At 59.7% G+C, this 24035-nt stretch overlaps 1 protein-coding gene across 3 annotated transcripts in view; it reads left to right on the top strand.

Moving 5' to 3' along the window:
- CDH23 (cadherin related 23) overlaps positions 1-24035 on the top strand; it is a 391248-nt gene that overhangs the window by 307132 nt on the left and 60081 nt on the right. For all 3 annotated transcript variants that reach the window (XM_079137029.1, XM_079137030.1, XM_079137031.1), the window contains 9 exons: positions 1472-1532; positions 2268-2416; positions 6108-6243; positions 7550-7938; positions 10079-10180; positions 13356-13505; positions 13808-13936; positions 14837-14965; positions 15819-16046. In XM_079137029.1, coding sequence (XP_078993155.1) covers positions 1472-1532; positions 2268-2416; positions 6108-6243; positions 7550-7938; positions 10079-10180; positions 13356-13505; positions 13808-13936; positions 14837-14965; positions 15819-16046 — 1473 coding nt within the window. The remainder of the gene's footprint in view (positions 1-1471; positions 1533-2267; positions 2417-6107; positions 6244-7549; positions 7939-10078; positions 10181-13355; positions 13506-13807; positions 13937-14836; positions 14966-15818; positions 16047-24035) is intronic.

The raw sequence follows: 24035 nt of genomic DNA, 5'->3' as shown, positions 1-24035 counted from the left end.
GCCATTAGTGACGGAATTTCACTTTTTTATGGCGAATATTCCGTTGCCATTGTATAGTTGGAATCATCCCTAGGTTACTTATAATACCTAACACAGTGTGACTGCTAAAGGAACAGTCGTCATACTGGGTTGTTTAAGGATTGATGATGACGGGGAAAGTCTGTACCAGTGCAGTCCAGACGCAATTTCTAAAAAGTATTTTTAATCTGCAATTGATTAGATCCACAGTTGCGCAGCGTTCAGGAGGGTCTGATGAGAAGATGACATTTAAACAAAGTCCTGAAGCAGAAGAGGGAGTGAACATGCAAATACCAGGAAGGAGAGCTTGTCAGGCAGAGGAAACAGCCAGGGCAAAGGCCCTGTGATAGACATGCCCTTGGTGTTCAAGAAATAGCAAGGAGACCAATTGCCTAGGGCAGAGTGGGTGAGGAGAGAGTGGCGGGAGGTGAATTCAGAGAGGCCATGGCGGGGGCCCACTGCGGATGCCCCCTCACCTCACTATAAAACAGATTCACTTGTTCTCTGGACCAAAGGTCAAAAATCTCAGCAAAGGGTATGATTGACTCAGCTTTGAACAGGCTCGACTCCTGAACCACGGGCCTCTGACCACAGTGGTGGGGCTCAGAAGGAAAATGGCAGCTACAGTCCACATCCCAGAGTCAGAGAGAGATGTGGCCAGAAGAGGAGGGAGGGATCTCCAGGTGGGAGGATCACCAGGCACCGGGACAGGAGCCTGTGCGCCCCTGTGGCGGCCCCGTGGCAGTAGTCCCAGGCTGCTTCCCGCACCCCCTGGCCAAGTGTGCTCCACCTGCGTCCAGTGAGCCGTGGGCGTTGGGCCCTGGACGCGTCAGGACTGCCCTTGGGGTCGGCTGTGCCTCTGCTGGTAGCCTCAAGGTGGGACTCCTTGTGACCAAAACAGAGCGCCAGGCCATCCCGGAGCGAGAACAACACCCCCGCAAGTTCAGCAGAGATAGTGACCAAGGATGGCCAGCAGCTGGGCGGTCAGCCTGTGGACAGACGTGGGGCCGTGACTTGGGAGTAGGGCTTCCACAAAAGGATGGTGACGGGTCAGCCTGGCTGCGCACCGAGCGGGTCCAGGAGCTTCAGGGCAAGGAAGTGTGGCAAGATGCATCCTGTGACCCAGGCACTCTAGTGAGCTCCAGGCACCTCGAGGCAGATGGGGAGCGAAGGAGGAATTTATGGACTGACCTATCCCACCTGTCACTCACCCTAAACCTGAAGCAGGGCCAGGGACAGAGTTGGCCCTGGATAGGGCAGCCTGGGCCTTTAGCAGCCAGACATCTTCGTGGGTCATTAGAAAGACATACCCTGGTCTCCCACACCCCCAGCCTCTCAGGAAGCCACAGTGGAGGCAGGACGGGGGGGGGGGGGGGGAAGCCAGGGGCTCCACAGATACCTCCTCTCCCTGCTGCGGCGGCTAGAGGTAACTCAATGTCTTGCTTGTCCTCAGCTGAAAGCCACAGATGCGGACGAGGGCGAGTTCGGGCGTGTGTGGTACCGCATCCTCCACGGTGAGTGGGCTGCCTGGGGTCTGGGAAAGGAGCCCACCCAGGCCGGGCCAGAGGGAGGAATAGGGGATTCCCTGGTTATTTGCAACCAGCTGGACGTGTCCAGGTGAGGGTGCTGCATTCAATCGCTAGGTTCCTGGAGTCCCTCATGTTCTAGGTGCTTCCCAAAGCCATCGCCTTGACGATGGGACCTTGGAGCCCAGGACAGCCCACCCCCAGGGAACTTTGCAGGGACTTACTCTCATTGGCTCAACTAGAATCAGGGCCCATCCCCGAGCCCGTCACTGTGGCCAGTATGAAATCTGCTGATCTGCCCGCTCTGGAATCAAGAGTGAAGTTACCCTACACAAAGGACATGGGCTGTGTGGAGGAGGGCGGATCCCCGAAGAAAGTCAGGGGAATGAGCACAGGGCCAGCCCTGTGATGTCCACTAAGTCCTGGGTTCAGCACCCACAGGGAATTTGGTTTTGTAACAGTCCAGACCCTTCTGCCATTTTTAGAAGGCCTCACTCTACCCACGTCCATGGGTGTGAGGGTCAAGGGAGACCCTCGGGGTTCCCTACAGAGTGGGCAGGTGAACTGCTTCCCCCACCTCCAACTCTGCCAGACCAGGGCCGCATGGAGCAGAGGCCCCCTGGCCATTGTTGAGCTCCTAAGACCTCTGTGCAGAGTCGATGTCCCACTCACAAGCCTCCAGCCCCAGGCTGAGCCCACACACCTGTTGTGTGCCCCATGCAGGTAACCATGGCAACAACTTCCAGATCCACGTCAGCAACGGGCTCCTGATGCGCGGCCCCCGGCCCCTGGATCGGGAGCGGAACTCGTCGCACGTGCTGATAGTGGAGGCCTACAACCATGACCTGGGCCCCATGCGGAGCTCCGTCAGGGTGAGGCCAGGGGCAAGCTAAGGCCGCAGCTGGACCAAAGATGGCCACCAGTTGGGGGCAGGGTCACCATTGACTTAGGTGCTGAATGATATCTGGGACCGTGGGTTTGGGGAGGGGCTAGTATGAGATCTTGGACTTGGCATTTCGCTCTGAACCCCAGCCACGGAAAATCACTAATACCAACGTCTGCCCTAAGGGAGGGGAGAGGGGTCCTCACCATAGTAACCTCTACACCCACCCAGCTCTGGACGGTGAGCCCAGGAGAGCTCAGAGATGACCTTGGAGGTGTGAGGCCAACCTCACTTACAGATGAGGAAACCGAGGCACAGGAAAGCTCTAGTGATAAAACCAGACGTTGAGCTCACATCTTCTGTGTCCATGCTGAGTTCTTTCTGGTGAAAATGACCCTGACGTATTCCAGTGCCCACTCCCAGCTGCCCCTCAGCAGTATTCCTTTTTGCCCACCTTCACCTGTACAGCTAAAGCCAAACCCACCTTACCCTTCCCAATTGGTCAAAAACACACAGGTGCCCCCAGGCTGGACTGGTCCACGCACACTCCTGTCCAGCCACAGGGGATGACTAAGGAGAGGACCTCTCAAGGGGTCCGCACGACAGCCTCAGCAGCTCGCAGCCCCTTCCCCTCACGCAGTGGAAAGTGAGTCAGACGTCACTCTGAGTAGGAGGGAGATGGGAAAAGTAGCAGAGAGCTGCGGGGACTTTTACCCAGAACCCAGTGGGGCCGAGTCAGCTGTTCCTACGAGCCCATCCCCACCGCTGCTTCCCTCGGCTGGAAACAATGAGCCCAGGCCTGCCTGGCACCTCCCCTCAATGTGGGGCGTGTCGGGGAGGGTGGCCCCGCCTTGGTCCGGCTCCTGCCATATCAGGCAGCTTGGCCCCTGGAAGAAATGGGAAGTCACCCCGGAGCCCCTGCAGCTGCCTGCACCCCAGGGACATCTGCCCACGTGGAAATAGCAGAGGGCTGGGTTCCCTTGGGTTTTTACACAGCCCCGGTGACAGAGGGTCAGACCCAGTTACCTAACGTGCACCCGGGCAGCCGTGCAGCCAGGCCCCTGTGCCTTGGCCTATGCTCACTCACGTGTCAATCAAAACACCCACGGCAGAACGGCCCTTTGGGGGGACCCCTTCAGGCCACAGAGTGGATGACATCAGCAAAGCGTGGATGCATCCCTGGACTGTGGGCTTCCTGTCACAGCCCTCCTCGTGGCCCCTTGCTCCCCACTCCCAGGAGCAGTGGGCACCCATCTCCAGGGCCACGCCTCTCAATGCTTTAGCATGATGGCTGCAGGTCATTTTAAGCTCCCAACCTTTTAAAACCAAATGGTTTCAGGGTGCTGCGTAAAACACGACAGAGCCAGGCTGTGTCGATGGGGGCAGGGTGGGGCCCCTGAGCCACACCTACTGGTCCCTCTGCACCTCTCCCCCTGAACCCCAAGGAAAAGGAAACTCTCACAGTACCGTGGCAGGTATTCCACGCACATTAACTCAGCCCTCATATCCGCTCTACGGGTAGGCACCGTTATGACACCTACTTTACACACAAGGAGACTGAGGCATCGAGGAATTAGCCAGCTTGTTCAGGGCCACCCCTCAGTAAGGTACAACCAGGCTTCACCCCAAGACAGCTCAAGTGTGTTCTTTTAACGTCTCTGCTGACCTAACCACTACACCACACTGCCACTGCTCCACCCCCAGAGAGTAGCTTTAAGGTGAGGATTTGGGGACTGGTCCCTGGGATGGAGCCTCTTGAGTATTCAGCCTCCACCTCCCTGAGACCCAGGAGAGCCAGGGACCTTCTCATGACCACATGTTGAGTCCAGTTGGGCCCTGGGGTCAGTTTCCCAGCAGCAATAGTCGTGGCTCACGGGCTCAGTCCATGTTCCAGTTCCTGCTTCAGGGACCAGGAGCAACCAGATGAGGCACCAGGAAGTGCGGGATGAACTGGTCCTCGTGGAGGCTGGGCGTGCAGGGTGCCCTCGGGGCCTGCGTGCATGGGCGCGCTCCTGTCCTGTCCCCATGCGGGGTGCAGCCCAGGATGGAGAGCAGGTCTGATTCTCCAAGGAGCCGAGCAGCCCCTCCTGCTCAGCGAGAACTCGCAGGCTGGTGCGCTTCCTGTACAGCTGGGTCTCGTGCTTGCAAACCACATACCCCCTTGCCTCCCGCGCCTCTTGCTAAAAACAAGGCTGAAACTATCAAGCGCAGGGCGGCCTGTGGCCTGGCTCCTTGCTGCCTCCCTCCTCTCCTCTCGTCCTGTCAGACTGGCCCAGTTTCTTCCTCAGGACCCGAGGTGGTCAGAATGAGCAGACTCAGGAAAGGGAAGGTGCACAGTCTGAAAGATGGATGATTAGTTTCTGTTTACAGGAAGAGAGTTCCCGAAATCCATCCCTGCAAACCTCTGACACACACACCCCACCCAGGATCTCCCCGGCCAAGTTCTGGGTGAAGCCAAGTTTTAAAAGTTCCAGCCTGAAACCAGCTGTGCTCTGCCGCGGGCACTTGTTTGCATACTGGTTCTCTGGTTTCTGAACCAGAAAATCCAGCGACTGCACCGGCCTGGGGGAACCCTGAGATCAGCCGGGGCGGGGGGGGGGGGGGGCCCACACACCTCCCACACGCCCTGAGCCTCTCCTCCCCCAGCTCTGCACCCCCACCTGCCCAGAGCCCTCCACCCATTGGCCTGCCATTTCTGCTTAGACCAGCCAGAAGCCCCCATGCTCCTTCCCCGCTTGTTCCTGGCCAGGCCAGGAAGAGCCCCCAGGGCCGACTCGGTGGTGATGATTGGTAAACCAAATGCCCTGGGGCTGCCTGCGCCTCAGGACCCCTCAGTGCCGCCGGCCCACATGAAATCTCACCAAGCCTCCAGCCTCGTGGCTCCTTCCCAGTTTGCCCCTTTACCTCCACGCTCTGACCCTGCCTCTACTCTGGGGCTGCCTCGCCCCCAACAGAGAGCAAAGAGCTGTCACCTTGGTGGATTGGGGACCAGGAGAAGCCCTGTGCTCTTTGCTGCCCTCCCAATGACTGTGCGGCCTTGGGCAAGTCTCCACCCCTCTCTGAACCTCTGTCCCCGCTCTCTGAAAGGAGGCAGGGGCTCCGCGTCTTGGAGGGTCTCCGCACCCCCTCTGACACCCTCCCCTTCCCCGTCCCTCGGGGGCACCAGCCCAGGTGCCGTGGTTGGGTTAGTCCTCCTGAGAGCCACAGCGTACAGTGATTTTGAAGGGGCCGGGGTGCCAACGTCCTCTGCAACAGCCGCCGCCCTTCTGTCTCTCCTCCCGCGTGCCTAGTTGTCTGGAGAGGGTCAGCCTCAAGCATGTCCGCCAGCCCCGGCTCCTCTGGTCTCCTAACGACCTCAGGAGGGTCCATGGAGGGCGCTATGACAGCAGAGTCGCCATTTCACTGATGGCGCCAAAGAGTCACTGATGACTTCATCAAGGGTCCCATGGGGCCAGCAGCAGGGCCAAGGGCAAGATCAAGTTTATTCCTAAAGAAACCAAGTCTGGGCACCAGCCTTGGCCAGGACCTGTGTAAGAGGGGGGGACACGGTGACCTACGAGGCAGTCCCGGGCCCTTCGGGGCCGCTCACAGCTGGCCTGGGAGAGCAGTGACCAGCGAGCAGGCCTCACCCTGGACTCCCAGGCCCCGCCCCCGCTGACCTGGCGCCTGGGCCCCTGCAGGTGATTGTGTACGTGGAGGACGTCAACGACGAGGCGCCCCTGTTCACGCAGCAGCAGTACAGCCGCCTCGGGCTCCGGGAGACCGTGGGCATCGGAACATCAGTCATCGTGGTCCGGGCCACAGACCGGGACACTGGTGAGGCTGGTGGTGGGAGCCAGGGGCCCCAGGTGCTCAGAGGGACCCTCCCAATCCACTCGTGAGGGACCTGTCATCCTCGATGCCTGGGCTCCCCTGTTCAGCTGCTCCCAGGCCAGGGAGGGGCTCCTGGGACAGTCTTGGTCACTCCCCGCCAGATGCCCAGGCCTGGGAGGATTGGAGTCAGGGAGTTGTCCCAGTCTCTGGTGGACAGAGAAGTCACAAGCTTGGCAAGGCCAGATCTGTCATCCCAGGACCCAGCAGTTCCCTGCCAGCCTTTGGCGAGGGCTGGACAGGGCTGGGGAAGGTCAAGGGAACTGACCTCAGCCAACCATTGCCCCAGGTCTGCGGGGTCAGCTGGGGCTGGCGCTCACAGGCCTCCCAAGGGCAGTGCCCTCCTGGTCCACAGGTGGTGGTCTGCTCAGAAGGCATCCCTAACCAAGCCGAGGGTCCTGAGCCTAGAGGTGGCCATAGTCAGCAGTGCAGGGAAGAAGACAGGAATCCAGGGCTGTGGCCAAGAGAGCAACCCTTCCTGGGGCTGCTGCCCTCCTCTTCTAGCTCACCGGCCCCTGACGCCGCCCCACGTCAGCCACCCTGGTGGTCCCCCCGCCCCCCCAGCTCACCTGCCGCCCTGTGTCTGCGGGATCGCCCTCCCTGAAGGGCACGTCAGTGAGTTCAGGTCACACACACCAGGGGCCCGACCACCTCTGGCCCTTTTTGGGGCCTCATCACTTTGAGAGAACAGAGGAAGCTATGCTGCCCCAGAAACATGCACGTCCATCCCAGGGTGGTCGGCCGACTTCTAGGAAGCCGTCCCGAGTGGTCCAGCGACCCCCTTCCCAGCCGTTCCAGGCCTGTGGACCTGGGGAGGGAATCCCGGCCCTCGCTCCCTCTGGGAAGGTGTGTCCCACGGCACAGGGATTTGGGGGTAGGCAGGGAAGACAGAACGGCGTCCTGGGCACGGAAACCCTTCCACAGAGGAGCCGAGGGAAGGCCGGGCCCCCTCAGAGGACGCTTTCTAGATCAGAGACCCTCCGTAAGCCGTGTCCAAGGCCGGGCGTGAACCTGAATCCCAAGGCCCGAGGGCAGAGCCAGGCCCCCGGCACCTCTGGTCTTCCCAGGCCAAGGCCCAGAGAGGGGGTCAGCACGGGCTGCAGCCTCCGCCACATCCCTCGGGATGATCCGGCCGTGGGGGGGTGGGCAGTGCAGGCCGGTGGGCCCGCCAGTGCCCTGCCTCGACCCTCAGAGCTCAGGAAGCCGGGCTGCCCCGCCCCCTCTGGACTGCACAGCGTCTGTCCCCCTGCAGGCGACGGTGGCTTGGTGAGCTACCGCATCCTGTCGGGCGCAGAGGGGAAGTTCGAGATTGACGAGGGCACAGGGCTGGTCACCACCGCGGACTACCTGGACTACGAGGCCAAGACCAGCTACCTGATGAACGTGTCGGCCACGGACCAGGCGCCCCCCTTCAACCAGGGCTTCTGCAGCGTCCACGTCACCCTGCTCAACGAGCTGGACGAGGCCGTGCAGTTCTCCAACGCCTCCTACGAGGCCGCCATCCTGGAGAACCTGGCCCTGGGCACCGAGGTCCTGCGGGTCCAGGCCTACTCCATCGACAACCTCAACCAGATCACCTACCGCTTCGCCGCCCACACCAGCGCCCAGGCCAAGGCCCTCTTCAAGATAGACCCCAACACGGTGAGGGGCTGGAGGCACGCCGTGGGCGTGCGCCCAAGGACGGGGAGCCGCGCGACTTCCCTCTGACTCACCCACACGGAGTGAGCTCCCTCTGTATGCGCGGCATTCTCCTCTTTATCATCAAGTGTCGGTGGGATACACACCCCTGCGAGCCAGGCACCGTGGTGCGCACCTGTGATCCCAGCGACTCTGGAGGCTGAGGCAGGAGGATTGTAAATTTGAGGCTAGCCTCAACAACTTAGTGAGACCCTGTCTCAAAATAAAAATAAAAAGGTGTGGGGTGTAGCTCAGTGGTAGAGCACCCCCCGGGTTCCATCCCCAGCACCACAAACACAGAGCTTCAACCAAACAAAGAGTCCCCGTAATGTATTTCTTTCCACAGGTAGGGGTGAAATAATGCCCGTAGCTAGGCAGCCTGATGTCCCTCTCGTTAGGGGACAGTGAAAGTGTAACTCCACCCGGAGTCACGTCCAGATCCCACGCTGGTGAAGCCCCATCTTGCCAGCCCCAGCTATTTCACTTGAGCCTCTGACCTTGGCTATGAGAGGGTCCCCATGCCCCCGACCTTGGCCTCTCAATCCCATGGAGCCTCTCGCAGAGGGCAGGCGTGTCCTCACCGCTGCTGACGAGCCACAGAGGCCATTTCGAAGGCTGCACATGGTACAGCTGCAGGAAGGGTTATGGGGAAAGTGGGAGGCACTCCCAGGCCCTTCCCAGGCATGCTACCCTCCCCCAAACCTCCTCTCAGTAATCCCAGCTGCTGGGGAGGCTGAAGTAGGAGGATCTCAAGTTTGAAGCAGCCTCAGCAATAGCAAGATGCTAAGCAACTCAGTGAGACTATCTCTAAATAAAATATAAAAAGGGCTGGGGATGTGGCTCAGTAGTTAAGCACCTCTGGGTTCCATCCCAAGTACAAAAACAAAACAAAACAAAACAAAAAAACCTTCCCACAATCAGAAAACTCCCAACCGCAGAGCGCAGGGAATTTTATGGAGGCTTCACCATGCAGTGTGATCAGTTATTCACTGCCTGACTCTCCCAGAGGGTGAGGGGTGAGACGCAGAGTTCCAAGCTTCCAGTCTTGGCATGGTCTTCCTGAGGACCAACCCCAATCCCGGAGCCCTCCAAGAGTTGCCTCTTTAGAAAAAAAGATGCCCCTGTCACCCAGGACTTTTGAAGAGATCATGAACTCTGAGGAATCAGAGTCGAAGACCAATTCCTAGAACAAAAGATTCTCCTAGTGCCCCATTGCCAAGGAAAATACAAGGATTATGGGAGCTGTGTGCAGCAACCAGGGGCAGAGACCAGATATATATTTCCTTTTTTGGGGGGTTAGGGTGGGTACTGGGGATTGAACTCGGGGGCACTCAACACAGGGGCACTGAGCCACGTCCCCAGCCCTATTTTGTATTTTATTTAGAGACAGGGTCTCCCTGAGTTGCTTAGTGCCTCATTTTTGCTGAGGCTGGCTTTGAACTTGAGAGCCTCCTGCCTCAGCCTCCCGGGCTGCTGGGATGGCAGGTGTGCAGCACACACCTGGCTCAAATATATATTTCTTTTATCATAATATCACAGAAAATTGTGCAATTCATCTTGTTTCCTATTCTGCCTGGGCTCTTAGGTAGCTCAGATATAAATTGTGTCCTTCATTGCGACACCTATTCTCAGCTAGGTGTCCGGTGCAGTTACTCCTTCCTACCCACTGGCTCCTCTCCTCCATCTTTGCTTTCTCGGGCCTTTTATGAGAATCCCTTCTTTGAAAACCAGCAAGAGACGCATCACTATAACGTGCCAGGCCTTGTCCTGGGGGACACTAGGAACACAAGAGGAAACAGACCCTTCCCAACCCTCTGAGCGTTCTCAGGCTGCAGGAGAAGCAGGAACAATCAGGGGGGCAGGGCAGCCATCCAGGGAGATGCCGGGGAGCTACACAGAGGCATGGGGGCACCGCTGGGGACCAAAGAAGAGAGTGCACCCTCGGCTGGGGTGCCTCCGGATGGATTGGGAGGTGGTAGGATTTCCGCCAACATCCGGGGTGGATGGGTGCCCGCGGTGGGCCGGTGGCACTGCAGGCCGTGCAAGCGGTGAGCTCCGCCTGGGCCCCAAGCTGTCACTCACCCTTCGGGCCTCCTCCCTGCAGGGTGCGATCTCCGTCCAGGGCCTCGTGGACCGTGAGAAAGGAGACTTCTACACGTTGACCGTGGTGGCGGACGACGGCGGCCCCAAGATGGACTCCACCGTGGTGAGTGGGTCCCAGCAACGGCCCCTGCCCAACCCAGGACACTCCCACCCGGCGGATCAGGCAGTGGGCAAGAGCCGGGCCTTGCTAGCCCAGGGGCCACACTGCGGGCCAAAATGTCACCCCCTCCTGGGCAGGCGGGCCCAGGCAGGAGACCTCGGCCAGGTGGGAGGGCGTGTCCTTGACAGACCAGGCAGGAGGTGACACTGACCATCTGCATCTGCTTTCTCTTCTTGCCCTCCGGCTGCCGTGCTGTCCACAGAAGGTAAGTAGCCTGTGGCCTGGCTCCCCGCGACGGGCTCCTGCTCAGACCCCTCATGCCTCCCGTCTGTTCCCTCCCTCCCTCGGAGTCCGGGTCCCTCTTGGGCACATCCCTGCCCAGAGCTCCGCACAGTCCCCATGGGGTCCTGGGATGCAGGCACACTAACAGAGTAGAGGAACACACAGGGGAAGGGACACTGTGGCTTCATCCCGATTCTGCTCCTCACTGGCTGTGTGACACAGGCAAGCTGCTTGACCTCTCTGTGCTTCCCTTCTTGGAGTCTAAAGTGAGGGTTGTGCCAGCCCTGCCCTCCTCAGAGGATGCAGCGAGGTGGCAGGATCCCCACCGGAAGCCCCTGGTTCACTGGCCTTAGAGGGGTGGGACGGTGGTGGTCCCTCCTGCTGTCGCAGCTGCCCCATCTGTAAGGCTCCCTCGGGTCGGTGGGAGGAGTGAGTTGAACTGAGGTGCGTGGAGGCGGGTGCAGCGCCAGGGCCTGGGCAGTGCTGGGGCAGGCCGCCGTGGACACAGGTGAGCGGCCACCCTGGGGCTCAGACAGGGAAGCTGAGCTGGGCAGCGGTTTCTGAGGTTGGAGGTGTCAGACGGGGGCGGGGGGGCGTGCCTGGCCTGAGGGAGGGGCAGCCGGGAGCTGCGTCTTCGGGGCGAGGTGGGCGGGGCAGCGAGGCCCTGAGATTGCCCCGTGGTGACCCTCCGACCCGCAGCTGGCCAGAAGCCTCTGAGGCCACAGGGGCGCCAGGTTCCCATCAGTCTTGGTCCAGCACACTGTCCCTCCTCACCTCCCACGTACCCTGAGGGGTGAATGCCAACCCAGTGTCCAGAGTGAGCGCCCAGCCCAGCCCCTTGGGGCCCTGGCCCCCGATTCCCTGAAGGCGTCTGGCTTGGCGGTGCCAAAGGCCCCCATTCCCAGGGCCCGCGGGTGCAATCGTGGCTTCCACCGGCTCACGCAGTCCCCTCTGTCCCCAGAAGGCCACTGGTGAGCAGCTTCCCCAGGGGGACAGCAGGCGGGTCCTGGCCGAGGCGCGGGGTGGGTAGGCGGGCCCTCCTGGGCCTGGGGCTTCATGCAGATGCCAGGAGGAGGGGGCCTCTCAGCGGGCCAGGCAGCCGCCGCTCCCGATTTCCAGGGGCCACCCCTCCAGGAAGCAGGCCGCCCCGCTCTGCCCTGGCGTCCCCTCAGAGACTCCTGGAGCCGCCGCCCCAGATGCACAGCCCTGCTCGCCCCAGGCCGGTTGAGGCACCAGGGTGGAGGCCCGGGAGGGGCCCTGAAAGAGTGGCGCCGTTTCCTCCGCGAGACCAGAAGCCAAACCGCAGCTCACCTCCACCTGACTCCGCCCTGGTCCCAGCAGCCCTGGGAGCTGGGGAGGCAGACAGGAAGGAGTGGAAACTGGTGGGGGCAGCTCTGCTGTAGGAGCTCCTGACGCCCTCAGACCTTCAGGGGGTGGGCAGGGAACAGGGCTCCTGAGGCCATTTGGCTCCTAAGGGCCAGTTCCCTTCTAGTAGGAGGTCCAGCAGCTCCTTTCCTCCAACCGGGCAGGGGAAACAGCATGTGCAAAGGCCCTTTGATGTGAGGAAGCCTGACAAGCTTAAGGCCTTGTCTAGAGTGAGGGATTTGAGAGGGATCAGATCACAGGGGGCCTTGTCTGGTTTTCCCCCAAGAACAGTGCAGCAGCAGTTATTCCAATTTCACAGGTCAACACACTGGGACTCAGGGACATCAAGGAACAAACTCCCTAACTAAAATGCATGATGAATTGGCAGTCTAAAGGAGGGAAGGCAAGAATGCCTGCCAGGCAGGAAGTGGGAGCAGGGACCTCTAGGTACCACCCCTTAACTTCCTGGTTACTTAGTTATTCCTCCCAACGTTCTTCCCAGGGTGGTAGGTGTTCTCATCCCAATTTTCAGTCGAGGAAATGGAAAACCAGAGAGGTTGAGTAACTTTTTCCAAACTCACACAGCTAGGAAGCAGCGGAGCTGGTACCGACAGCTGCCTAAAGTCACGGGAGTGTGGCTGCACCAAGAAGGAGCGAAGCCTGATTCGGAGACAGGGTGCAGGGCCGCGTCCTCCGCAGTGTGCAGATGCTCACTGCAGATGCTCAGCAGGGTCCCTCTGGGTGCTGTGCACTCCACGAGGCGGGCAGATCTGGGGCCCCTGAACCCCAGCCAGGAGAGAGGAAGAGATGGCCGGGGCCGGCCCAAGCTTCTGAGCTTCCTCCCCGGCTCATCCTCTCGTCCATGATCGTGAGAGCAGCTGGGGTCCCAGCCCTGGCCTGTGCCTGCCGGGGTCTGTGCCCACAGTGGGCCTCTGTCCTGGCCCAGATCCCCGCTTCCCAAGGAGGCTCTGGCTGAGACCCACGTGTGCCGCGTTTTTACCTGACAATTGGAAATCCACCTCCCTTCCCCACTGGCCCCCTCCCGGCTGGGACCATCAAGCCACCCGTGGCCCTCGCCTGCTCCTGGGCGCAGTTCCCTCCCCTTACTCCCGAGGTGACCGGTAAAGAGGCCAGTTTCTGGCCATCAGATGTTTTTAACCAGCCCACGCGTAATTTTTCTTCTTTAATTTTTATGACTCATCAACTAATTTCACTGAAAAAAATGGGATTCCTGGTTTCTCTTTAAAAACAGGAAGCTATGTCAATAGCAGGCCAGCGCTCCAGCCGGCCTGTCTGCCCTGGCCAGGCTCACTTTCCAGCCTCCCCAACCCTGCGGCCTCCCAGAGGCCCCCGCGCCTCTTCCCTGGCTCTTCTGCCTTCAGGGGGGCCCCGCCCAGACTGCGAGGAGAAATGGCCTCAGGGCCTCCTAAGGGACAGTCAGGCCTGGCGGGTCCTCCGGGACCCACGGTGGTCGTCAGGTGAGGCGGGGGAGGGAAGGAGGTGGTGGGGCTCTGACCGTGTCCACCTGCAGGTCTACATCACTGTGCTGGACGAGAATGACAACAGCCCCCGGATTGACTTTACCTCCGACTCAGCGGTCAGCGTGTCCGAGGACTGCCCCGTGGGCCAGCGAGTGGCCATGGTCAAGGCCCAGGACCCCGATGCCGGCAGCAACGGGCAGGTGGGCACCCACCACTTCCTGTCAGCAGGCCCCGACCCCACACTGTCCAACCCCTCCCATCACCAAGCAAGAAGCGGGTGGCCTGGCACCAGCCTGCTGGGCTCTGCGGGCTCCCGGGCCACTGTGCTGGCCACCCCAGGCCCGAGCCTGTACCAGCCGGCCACCACCTGGGTGGTCTGACGCCTGGTTTCCGAAGGCCTAAGACACTTTCTTGAGCACACTTGCTGGACAGAGGGCCCAAGCCCAGGCCTGGCCTGGCCACCACTCATCCCCACCTCCCACCCTCCTCTCTCCTCAAACAGGTGGTCTTCTCTCTGGCTGCTGGCAACGTCGCTGGGGCTTTTGAGATCCTCACCACCAACGACTCCGTCGGCGAAGTGTTTGTGGCCAGGCCCCTGGACAGAGAAGAGCTGGACCACTACATCCTCAAGGTGGGGACTGGCCGGGCCTGGGACCAGTCATGACTGACCACCCGGAAGGGAGCTCAGCTGTAGCACCTGGTGGTCACCTTCCCGGGGGGCAGGCAGCACCTCTTGGGACCAGGAGCACCAGCAGTGTGCCCGGGAGGAGGGCCCTCTGGGTTCCTGGGCGGAAGCGGCTGAGGGTCCTGCTGCTGCAAGACCCCAGAGGCTGGTGGAGCAGGCAGCGCCCTGACTCTTCCACAGACACAGCGTGACCTTAGCAAAGCCTCAGTTACCCATGTATGCAATGGGCACACCCGCCTCCACCTGCCTGCCTCTGCCCAGGTTTGAAGCAGAGCAGGTGGGAGGGGCCACAGTGGCCGGTACTGAAGGGTCTGTTGGCACCTGGCTGTGCTTCTTCGGGGTCCTGAGTTCCTAGGGCACATGGGCACCACGGAGGCTCCGGGGCAGGCTCAGCCTCTGGCCAGGACTCCCTTTGCCAGCAGAAAGGCTGTTCCAGGCTCCACTGTTGGCCAGAGACCAGGCCTGAGTGCAAGGAATAGAGGCCCTGGAAGCCAAAGGAAGGAGCCCTGTGTCAGATCACAGACGTGGGGTTACAGCCAGGTGCTGGGCAAGTCGGGAGCGCAGGCGGGGCAGGAGGAGGTGACAGCCTGGGCACACTGGAGTCAGACTCCGATTGAGGTCCCCAAGTCTGACCAAGTTTGGACAAGGATCCTTTGCAGCCTGGGACAGAAGGGAAAGCCGTAGGGAGAGCCCGGGACTGGCCGGGCCACCAAGGCCAGGGATGGGTCAGTCTCTGCCTTTCCCCACCTAAATCCTCCCCAGCAAGGGGACAGCCAGCCCTTTGGGCTCCAGATTCTTGTTCCTCCCCCAACACTTCAGCCCTGACTCCAGCCCTTCTCCCTCCAGGTTGTGGCTTCTGACCGTGGCACCCCTCCACGGAAGAAGGACCACATCCTGCAGGTGACCATTTTGGATGTGAACGACAACCCTCCAGTGATCGAGAGCCCCTTTGGATACAACGTCAGTGTGAATGAGGTAAGGGGCCCGAGCGGAGCAGACAGTGGCTGGGAGCTGGCCACCAAGCACTTATTTAAATGTCTCTCTGACCTGCTGCTCCTTGGAGCTCAGGACTTCAGCTCTGGTTCATTCATAGTCATACCCCTAATGCCCAGCCTGGGTGCTGGAACTCAGTATCTGTGCAGTAGGGGAGGAGAGGAAAGAAAAAGAAAAGAAGTAGTGTCTGTCACCCAACAGGGAACTGAACTTTACTCTGGAGAACTGCTTTTTAAAATAATGCATTTCGACAGGCACAGTGGCGCACACCTGTGATCCTAGCAATTTGGGAAGCTGAGGCAGGAGGATCGCAAGTTCAACGCCAGCCTCAGCAACTTAGCGAGGCTCTAAGAAACTTTGTGAGACCCTGTCTCAAACTAGAACATAAAAAGGGGCTGGGGATGTGGCTCAGTGTGTAAGCACCCCTGCATTCTCTCCTTGGTAGCAAAAAAAAAATTGGAAGTTAAATAAAACAATGCATTTAATAGCTGGCCCTAAGATTGGGCCACTCTGGGAGAATTTTTGCCCTGGAGTGGCTGGGCATCATGCCAGGTGAATGCTCATGAAGGCAGGTGGCCTAGGGCAGAGCCAGCTCCCAGGCCAGCTGCCCGTGGTGCAGACCACCTGCATGCATCCCTCGCCTGCACCCCATGCGGGGCAGATTCAGTCAGCGAATGCAGGACCCAGCATGTAGCAGGTGCCCACAGACTGTTGGCCACCTCCGTCCTCACGGAGCTTCAGGGTCTGCCGTGCTTTGAGGAGGCCCAGGTGGAACCTCCGGCTCTGCCTCTGAGGCCTCAAATCAGGAATGACCCCTGTCCTGCTGTCCTCCCAGAACGTGGGCGGGGGCACCGCTGTGGTCCAGGTGAGAGCCACCGACCGTGACGCCGGGATCAACAGTGTCCTGTCCTATTACATCACCGAGGGCAACGAGGACATGACTTTCCGCATGGACCGCATCAGCGGCGAGATCGCCACGCGGCCCGCCCCGCCTGACCGGGAGCGCCAGGCCTTCTACCACCTGGTGGTCACTGTGGAGGACGAGGGCACCCCCACGCTGTCGGTGAGCCAGGGGCGGCTGCGAGGGGACGGGGGCCAGGGCGGCCCTGCCACGTGTGCAAGCGCGGGAGGCGACTCCTTCCTCCTGCCTTTGGTGGACCAGGGCGGAGTCCTCAGGAAGGGTGCCGGGTGCCCGGCGTGGCGGAGGGTGTGCCAGGGTCTGCAGTGACTCTGAGCCTCCATCGTCCTGCGCTTTGCCTTGGGGTTGTGGCCTGGCCCAGGGAGCAAGCGGGGCTGGGCTCAGGCCCCGGTCTTCTCACCAAGCTCTGCGCTCCGGGGTCCTGCCCAGCCGTGCAATGGAGCCTTGTGGGGAGGTGCCCCCCACCCTCTCCTGACACCCCGTGGGGGCCACAGCCTGGCGGCAGGTCGGGTTAGAAGGGTTGATGTCCGCGGTCTAGTCTGGTTCTTGAGTGCAGAGGCGCAGGCCGGGGGCCAGCTGGTGGCGCTGCAGGGGCTGGGCTGCCCTGGGGGGGCTTGTAAATTGAGAGCAGGGGCCTTGGAGCGGGGGCACTGGGAGCTGGCCGCGTGCTGGCGGGAGAGTCAGAAGCGCTCAGAATCTCGGTCTCATCATCACGGGAAGGCAGATAATATCAACCTCACGGACAGGGGTCGCGAGCTGGCGTCTGGGGAAGCACTTGGTAAACCCTAAGGGGAGGATAGTACCAGCCGTCAACCGCCGCAGGGTCCCCACACGGCCAACCAGACACACAGAGGCCCAGACAACCGGTGACAGAGTCCATTCTGCAGGCTGGCGACTTAGAGCAGGCCTGGCCGACCAGTTCCCAGGGTCCTGGCTGGGCTCCCTGGTTCCTGTCCAGGCTGCTGCTGGTCAGCTGATGCCTGTGCTTCTGGGGGTTGGCTGGCTATCTGCTGGGGTGACAGGGGCAACTCCCCAGCAGGCAAGACCGTGCCCATCCTGGAAGGGGGACAGAGCACCAAGTGCACAGGCCCTGGGACTGGCCCAGGCTCCTTCTGTGGTCTTCTCTTGGCCAAGCAAGTCACGAGCCCAGCCTAGGTACGGGAAGTCCACTCTGCCATTTGGAGGAGTAAGCTGTGACGCATTGCAAAGACCCCGGATACAGGGAGGAGGTGAAGATTGTTGCCATCTGTGGCCTGGGGGGGGCCTTGTATCTCTCCGTTCCCAGCAGGGGACTATGAGGTCGCCTCCCATTTGGCCACACCTCTGTGGGAGGAGGCTCAGAGCAGGCCCGGGACTGGGCTCTTTTTCTGGAGTGTCTCTGGGGCAGGGGTTGGAATTGGGCCAGTAATCCCAGGAAACCCCACCACCGCGGTCTGAGGATCCCAGGAAGTGGGACTGTCCCTGGGCAGTCCCAATCCCAGGGCTGCCCAATATCACTGCTAATACTTCAGCTATTCACACATAGTAGCAAAACAGGGACACAGTAACTTACAGGGGCCAGGGTGATGCCAGCAGGGGCATCCTCTCTGTGGTGACATGGAGGGATCCAGTCTCGACGTGACCCTCCCCGACCCACACCCAGTTTCAGGGGGACTATGAATCATCTTGGTCATCCCTCAGTAGCACTTAGAGATGTGTTTGGGTACAAGTAACAGACAACTGTGAAGTCATAAATCAGGATGCAATTTCTCACATAAAATCTCTGGAGAGAATTTCAAATGTTGATTTCATGCTCAGTGATGTCAGAGTTAATAATGTTTCTCAGACTCCCTCATGTTATAATAGAGTTGCTGTAGCTCCAGCCATCAAGCCAGCATTTAAGGCAGAAAGATGACAACAAGACAGAGAGCTATGCCAGCCACTTTGACCCCATAATCAGGAAAGGGAAAGGTTTCCCAGAACTAGGCTCCAGCATCCTGCTACGTCTTATTGGCCAGAAGTGGGTCACATGGGCACCCCTAGCTCCAAGGGAGGTTGGATAAAATGAGGGACAGCACAGTCACAATTGGCTTACTACCTGGGTAAGGTATCTCACTGCCCCAAACATAAACAGAATTCTGCAAGTGAGGCAGGGGTAGAGAGTAGATTTGGGTGGGCCCCGACAGCTGTGCTACCCTCCCTCACTGATGAACCCCACTTCCACCCCTCACCCTGTTCCTCTGGCCCTGAAGGGCAGGGAGGTGGTCACTGGGACCCAGAACATTCTGAGTCCCTGAGGAGTAAAGGCCAGATCAGGCTTCTCTTTAGTCCCCAGAGAAATGGGAATTTAAAGAAGTAGGACACCCTCCCCAGCCACACTTAGCCAGGTGGTGTGCTGCGGTGCAGGCAGTCCCTGGAAAACTTGGGATTGGTCCCTGTGGCCAGAAAAGAGTTTCAAGCTGTTGGCCAGACCCTCTGCAGAGACCCCTCCCAGCCCCATAGGGACCATAAGCCCTCCCTCCTCACATCCCAGGCCCTGACAGCCATCCCTCTGTGGAACAGGGTTGGTCCATTCTGCTCCCTGGTGACATCCACCCTCCTCATCAGTCAGCACCAGCTGTGCTCCCCAAGGTCCCAGGACCACCATCCAGCCACCAGATCAGCAATGGGGCTCCTGAGGCCTCCTGGACTGAGTGAAGGACACCCGGGCTTTCTCTAGACTATAATACAGACAAACAGCCACAGGGCCAACGTGCAAAAGATGTACAGGAGGAAAAAAGTTAAGTCAAAAGGAGCTTGTAATCCCAGTAGCCCAGGAGGCTGAGGAAGGAGGATCACAAGTTTGAGGCCAGCCTCAGCAATTTAGCAAGACTATTTCAAAATAAAGAAAGGGCTGAGATGTAGCTTATGGTAGAGTGCTCCTGGGTTCATTCCCCGGGACCACCATAAAAAAGAATCTATCCCTTGTTCAGGGGTCTCCCTGCTCCTTCAAGTTGGGAAAAACTCCCTATCAGCTGAATTTTGCAGGAGACACCTCAGGAACTGCAGTAAGCTCGGGAATCTAGTTTGGCCACTTAGCGCTAACTGTTCATCCGTCACCCATTCACTCAGCCTGTGCTCCCCGGACGCCACGTGCCGGGCACTGGAGATGCAGCTGAAGACATTGAGGTCCCTGGAATGGAGAAATGCAGTTGAGCAAGGGAGGCAACTAGATGTCCCTGTAGGGCACGGCCATGGGGACAGGGCACTGAGAGGGGCCTGGGGAAGGCTTCCTGGAGGAGGCGGCACCGGCCAAATGAGTCATGGTTCTCACGGTCAGAGAGGAAAGCGTGTTCTGGGCCGGGAGCAGCCTGAACAAAGACCCAAGTGCGAGCAGCACTCCAGGCGGGTCCTAGGAGCACAGAGGGCAGGCCCCAGGCAGCACTGAGCAGAGGGCAGGGCTCTCTACCTACACAGCCTCCTGGTGACTTTCTTGAGAGCTGGTCCCACTGCTCCTGTGGCCTCTCTGAGCCAGGGAAGGGATGGGGCAGGAGCTGGCAGGCCAGGGCCCTGTGGCCTGCCAGCCTTGGCATTTGCCTCTGAGGAACACTGTCCCTCCATGAACAGAGCCAAACAGAAGGCCACCAAGAGCAAGGCCCGTCTCTGCCATTGGGCAGATGTCCCTGATGTGTGTTCCAGAGAGGGGGAGGGGCCGAGCCCCCGAAGGAGCAGCCAGAGGCCCGAGCAGCATCAGCCTTCGTCCTGAGAGTCTGGGGCAGGTCCCGGGGTCTGGTGGTGGGGAGGGCTGTGTACCTGCCAGGATCTGTTCAGAGCGATCAGCAGGCCCCTGGCTGTCCTCTCCTTGCCACCTGCAGCTACTGCCTGGTGTCCAGTCAGTCCTGACTGGTGGAGGACCAACCGTGCCGGGAACAAGGGTCTGAAAGAGCCATTCGTTCATCCGTTCAGTACCTAGGACGCCTGAGCCTGTGGGCTGGTGGGAAGTGGCCGTGGAACAGACCCGATCCTGTCCTGCTCACGCGCGAGGCTCAGAGCCAGGGGCCAGGAGCGTCTTCTCAAGGAGGCATCGTTCGCGTTCTTGTCTTAAAGGATGAGGGTTTCTAAGCACAGGGCCTGGGATTCTGCAGCTGAGAGCTTCCCCCAACCCAGAGAAATCCTCTCTCTGACCCCCGCCCGTCTTCTGCTTTTCTCCCCGGCCCCTCCCCCTGGTTTCCTGAGAGCCTGACCTTTCTGCCAGCGGCCCAGTCTGTCTCCACCCCGCCCTCGGCCTGTGTCACCCAGGCCTGGAACAGCAGGGCCAAAAGAGGCATCAGGGCCGGCCCGCAGCCTGCCACACGATGCCCTGCCCCGGGACCAGGGGAAGGCGTGGCTCAGCTTGGCCCTCTGGCCAGCTCTAGACCTCAGGCAGGGAGGCCAGGATTAGGGGAGAGGTCTAAGCGGCCATCAGGGAGATCCCAGCAAGAGGAAGGGCTGGGCCCACAAAGGAAGGACAGAAGGCAGCCGGGAGGTCAGGGGCGGAGCCCCAGCCTCAAGGCACCTTGGCAGGCGGGTGGGAAGGGAGGCAGGGACAGCCTCGGCCTCCCCACCACCTGGATCAAAGCCGGTAGGAAACATAACCCCGCATAACAAGCCTGGCTTTGAGGCTGGCGGGCGCCTGCAGAAGCTACCTGTCCAGGCAGAAGAAAAAATGTCCCGCTGCCACTCATATACATGGCCCCAGCAGTGATAGTCTGTGAGCTGGGGACAGTGCCTTGGCAGGTCACCTCATGTCTTCAGGGAAAAGGGCTCTTCTGTTCATTGAACTTGGCCCCTGGTGCTGTTGTGAACCCTGCTTCCCTGGGCTTGAGTTCAGGGAAACCCCATCTGCCCTTTCCTGGGCTCACACCATGTTGGCCAGCCTTCTTCTGCCCGGAGAGAAGGATCCAGGCTCTTGCTGCTTGAGGGGTGTTCTGCAGCTGCTCGGATGCTGTGCCTCCCGCCAGCTGAGTTCCTCCAAGAACCCTACAGCTCAGCACTTAGCTGAGGGGTTCTCCCTCCCCCGGCCTCTGGTGCAAACAAGTGGGTGCATGGGCCGCTGGGCCCTCCAGGGGTCCTGCAGCTTCATGGCTGCCAGGCAGAAAGTGGGGAGCAGGACCTGAGGCGGAAGGGTCTCCTGGACCCATGAGAAGAGAAGGCTGAGGTCAGGGCCGGCAGAGAACAGAAAGAAACACTTGGGTGTGAAATGAGGTAGAACTGTGGACTTGTGGGCACAGGTTCATCCCTCTGGACACCAGTGGATACTTACTATACACAAGTTCAAGGAGAAGGCCACACCATTCAGTTCAGTGAAGGGAAGGCGCATAGGCCCAGGACGCAGGAAACCCAAGCATCAGTCCCACAGTTCACTGGTTTTGACAAGATGCGAGCCTTTTAGAACCTCCCATTTCCCAATGCATGAAGTGGGGACACTAGTCTCCCAGAATTTGGGAGAATCAAACAAGTAACATATGAATGTGACAATGTTTTGGAAGTACAGGGTATTATAACAGAAAAGGCAAAGATAAGGCACGCATACTGCCACTTGCTTTTCCTGTGCCCAGGGCAGGCATTGCTAGCCGCTAGCCGATGTTGGCACTTTCTCAATAAGCTACACGAAGACATCACAGTCCCTCTCAACACGTATTACTGGAAGTCATCCCAGTAGATCAGAATTGTGAAACAGAAAAACACCTGTCTCCAGCCTGCACAAGCTTAGACATTTTTGCCACTGGGGTGATCCCACCAGGTTCACACGTAGCTACTAGGAACCAGAGTTGGTGGAAAGTCAGAAGTGGCCCTGCCCCATTCCAGTGGTCCGGAGAGTGGAACCCTGGCATCGTGGTTCAGCCCGCCACTCAGTAGCTGTGGACCAGCTATCAGTTTTGCAGCCAGGTTCCAAGGCCAGACTGTTACTGGGCCCCAACCTCCCAGAGCTCAGAGAGAAGTCAGGGATTCACTGCAGCCTCCCCAGCATTCATGGGGGGAAGCAGCAATGTAAAGCAGAGCCTGCTCAGGGGACAGGCCAGACAGTCGGGCCTCTCTGTGGGCTGGGGCATGCACTCCATGCATATGCCTTTTTCGAGAGGGCTTTGCACCCGGCGTCGTGGTTGGCAAGCCTGGTTCCTCTTTGCCTATTGTGGTTCTCTGAGCAAATCTTAGCCCAGCCCCCAACACAGCCAGGCTGCTCCGGAGTGCTCCAGCTAATGCCCAGGAAGTCCTCCTCCAGGAGCAGGGCAAGCTGATAGGACAGGACCTCTGCAGCCCTTGCCACCTCTTCCCAACCCCCCTCCACAGAGCACTCCCTGACGGAGGCTCTGTGTCACCCTCTGGGCCAGGCCCTGAGCTGCTGCGTGCAAGGGAAGCACTGGCCAGGCAGGGGTGAGGGCAGCCCTGGGATGGGTCTTTTGAGAAGCAGGTCCCAGGGGTCCTGCATGCCCACCCCCACAGACTCCTGGAGGCAGGGCCAGCCTAGGCAACAGAGCGCCCCACCCTCGAGTGTCCAGGAGCCCTACTGCCCAGCAGAACTTCCTGAGGAGGCTCCCATTCCAGTGTCCCGCCTCTCCCTTGGAGACCTTTGCTAACCGTGAATGTCAGGAAAGAGATTAAGACTCCCCAATTCCTGAGTGGTCACCCAACAAGGAATTAGCCCTAAAAGCAGAGCTGTCCCTCGCAGGGTCTCAGATGGTGCCAGGAACCGCGTACTCCAGGAGCCGCCCTGCCAGACAGGAAACGTCCTTGAGGCCCCAGGGCTCCTCCTGCTTCCTTGGAAGCTCCTCCGTGCTCAAGGCCCTCCTCACCCTGTCCCAGGCTTCCCCGCCTACAGCCACCAGAGTGGGCGACTCAGGGGCACCACCATCCTGGGTGACGTGGCATTCCAGCGCCCTGGCCCCCGTGGCCGCGCAGGAAGGGTGTCCATGAGGCCATCACAGGCGCGGCTGGTGGTCATGGATGAGATGGAGCCTGGAGCTCAGAAGTAGATTTCACTGAAAACAGGAAACCACGAAGCTGAGATGTGTTCGCTTGCAGGGTCCAGAGAAGAAGAGAAAAGGAGCCAGGCAGGAGGAAGCTGGGCAGGAAGTGCGGTGGCTGTTCCGCCGGGGGCCGTGGCCTCGCTCCACAGAGCAGCAGCCAAATTCTTAGAAGTTGCTTCTGTATCAAGGTCCGAAGCAAGGGCTGGGTCCAGGCCAGCGGCCCCAGGGGGCAGGGCAACACTTCTTGAGCTGGGGGCACTGGAGTCTGGTCTGCGGGTTTGTCCTTCAACTCTAGGGGACCCACAGTCTACCACAGAACCGTGTCACCTCCCAAGTTCTGCTCAGCAGCCCCAGGAGCTATGAGAACAGTGTGCTCTGGCAGCTGCACTGAGTGTCCAAGGAGCAGAGGGGACCCTAGGGACAAAGTAGGAGCCAGGTTGTGGTGTCCTGGCCACTTGAGGGATACTTCTGTGGCGAGGTCTGTGCTTGCTCCCTCCTCAGGATCTCCAGGCCTGACCCTCAGTCCCAGGCACAGCAGGGGACCCAGAGGGGCCCATGCCCTTGTCGGGACAAGGTGGCTTGACTGGGCTCCCTGGCCAAGGCCCCCTGCTGCCTGCAGCCTAGTGCTGGTCCCCTTTCCCTCCCCATCACCTGGACTTCTATCTGCCTGCTGACACCAAAATCCTGGCTTTCAGCACCCACATCCAGCTCAGCAGAGCCGGTGGACACTGCTGGAAGACAAAGGCCCAGATGGGAGCTATGCCCTCTGTATGCCCGGCACTCCTGTCCCACTGGAGACTAGAGGGGCATTTGCTCAGCGCAATCTACCTCCTCCCTCCTTTCAGGCACCGCCGACCCTGTTCTATCCCAGAGTGACCTCTTTCCGCTACTCCTGTGCTTTAAAATCCTTCAAAGGACTCCCCTTTGTTCCACACAGGACTTCCCGTGTATGCACGTATTAAAAAAATAAACCAAAAAACCAGCAGGGAGCAGCGGCCCACTCCCGTAATCCCAGCAGCTCGGGAGGCTGAGGCAGGAGCATCTCAAGTTCAAAGCCAGCCTCAGCCACTTATTGAGGCCCTAAGCAACTCAGCGAGACCCCATCTCTAAATTTTAAAGATCTATTAAAAAAAAAAAAGGACTGGGGATGTGGCTCTGTTGTAAAAGT

This window comes from Sciurus vulgaris (assembly GCF_902686455.1).
Source record: "Sciurus vulgaris genome assembly, chromosome: 4".
Lineage (NCBI taxonomy): Eukaryota > Metazoa > Chordata > Mammalia > Rodentia > Sciuridae > Sciurus > Sciurus vulgaris.
The sequence above is the reverse complement of the archived record's forward strand: the minus strand, read 5'-3'. Positions and strand labels throughout refer to the sequence as shown.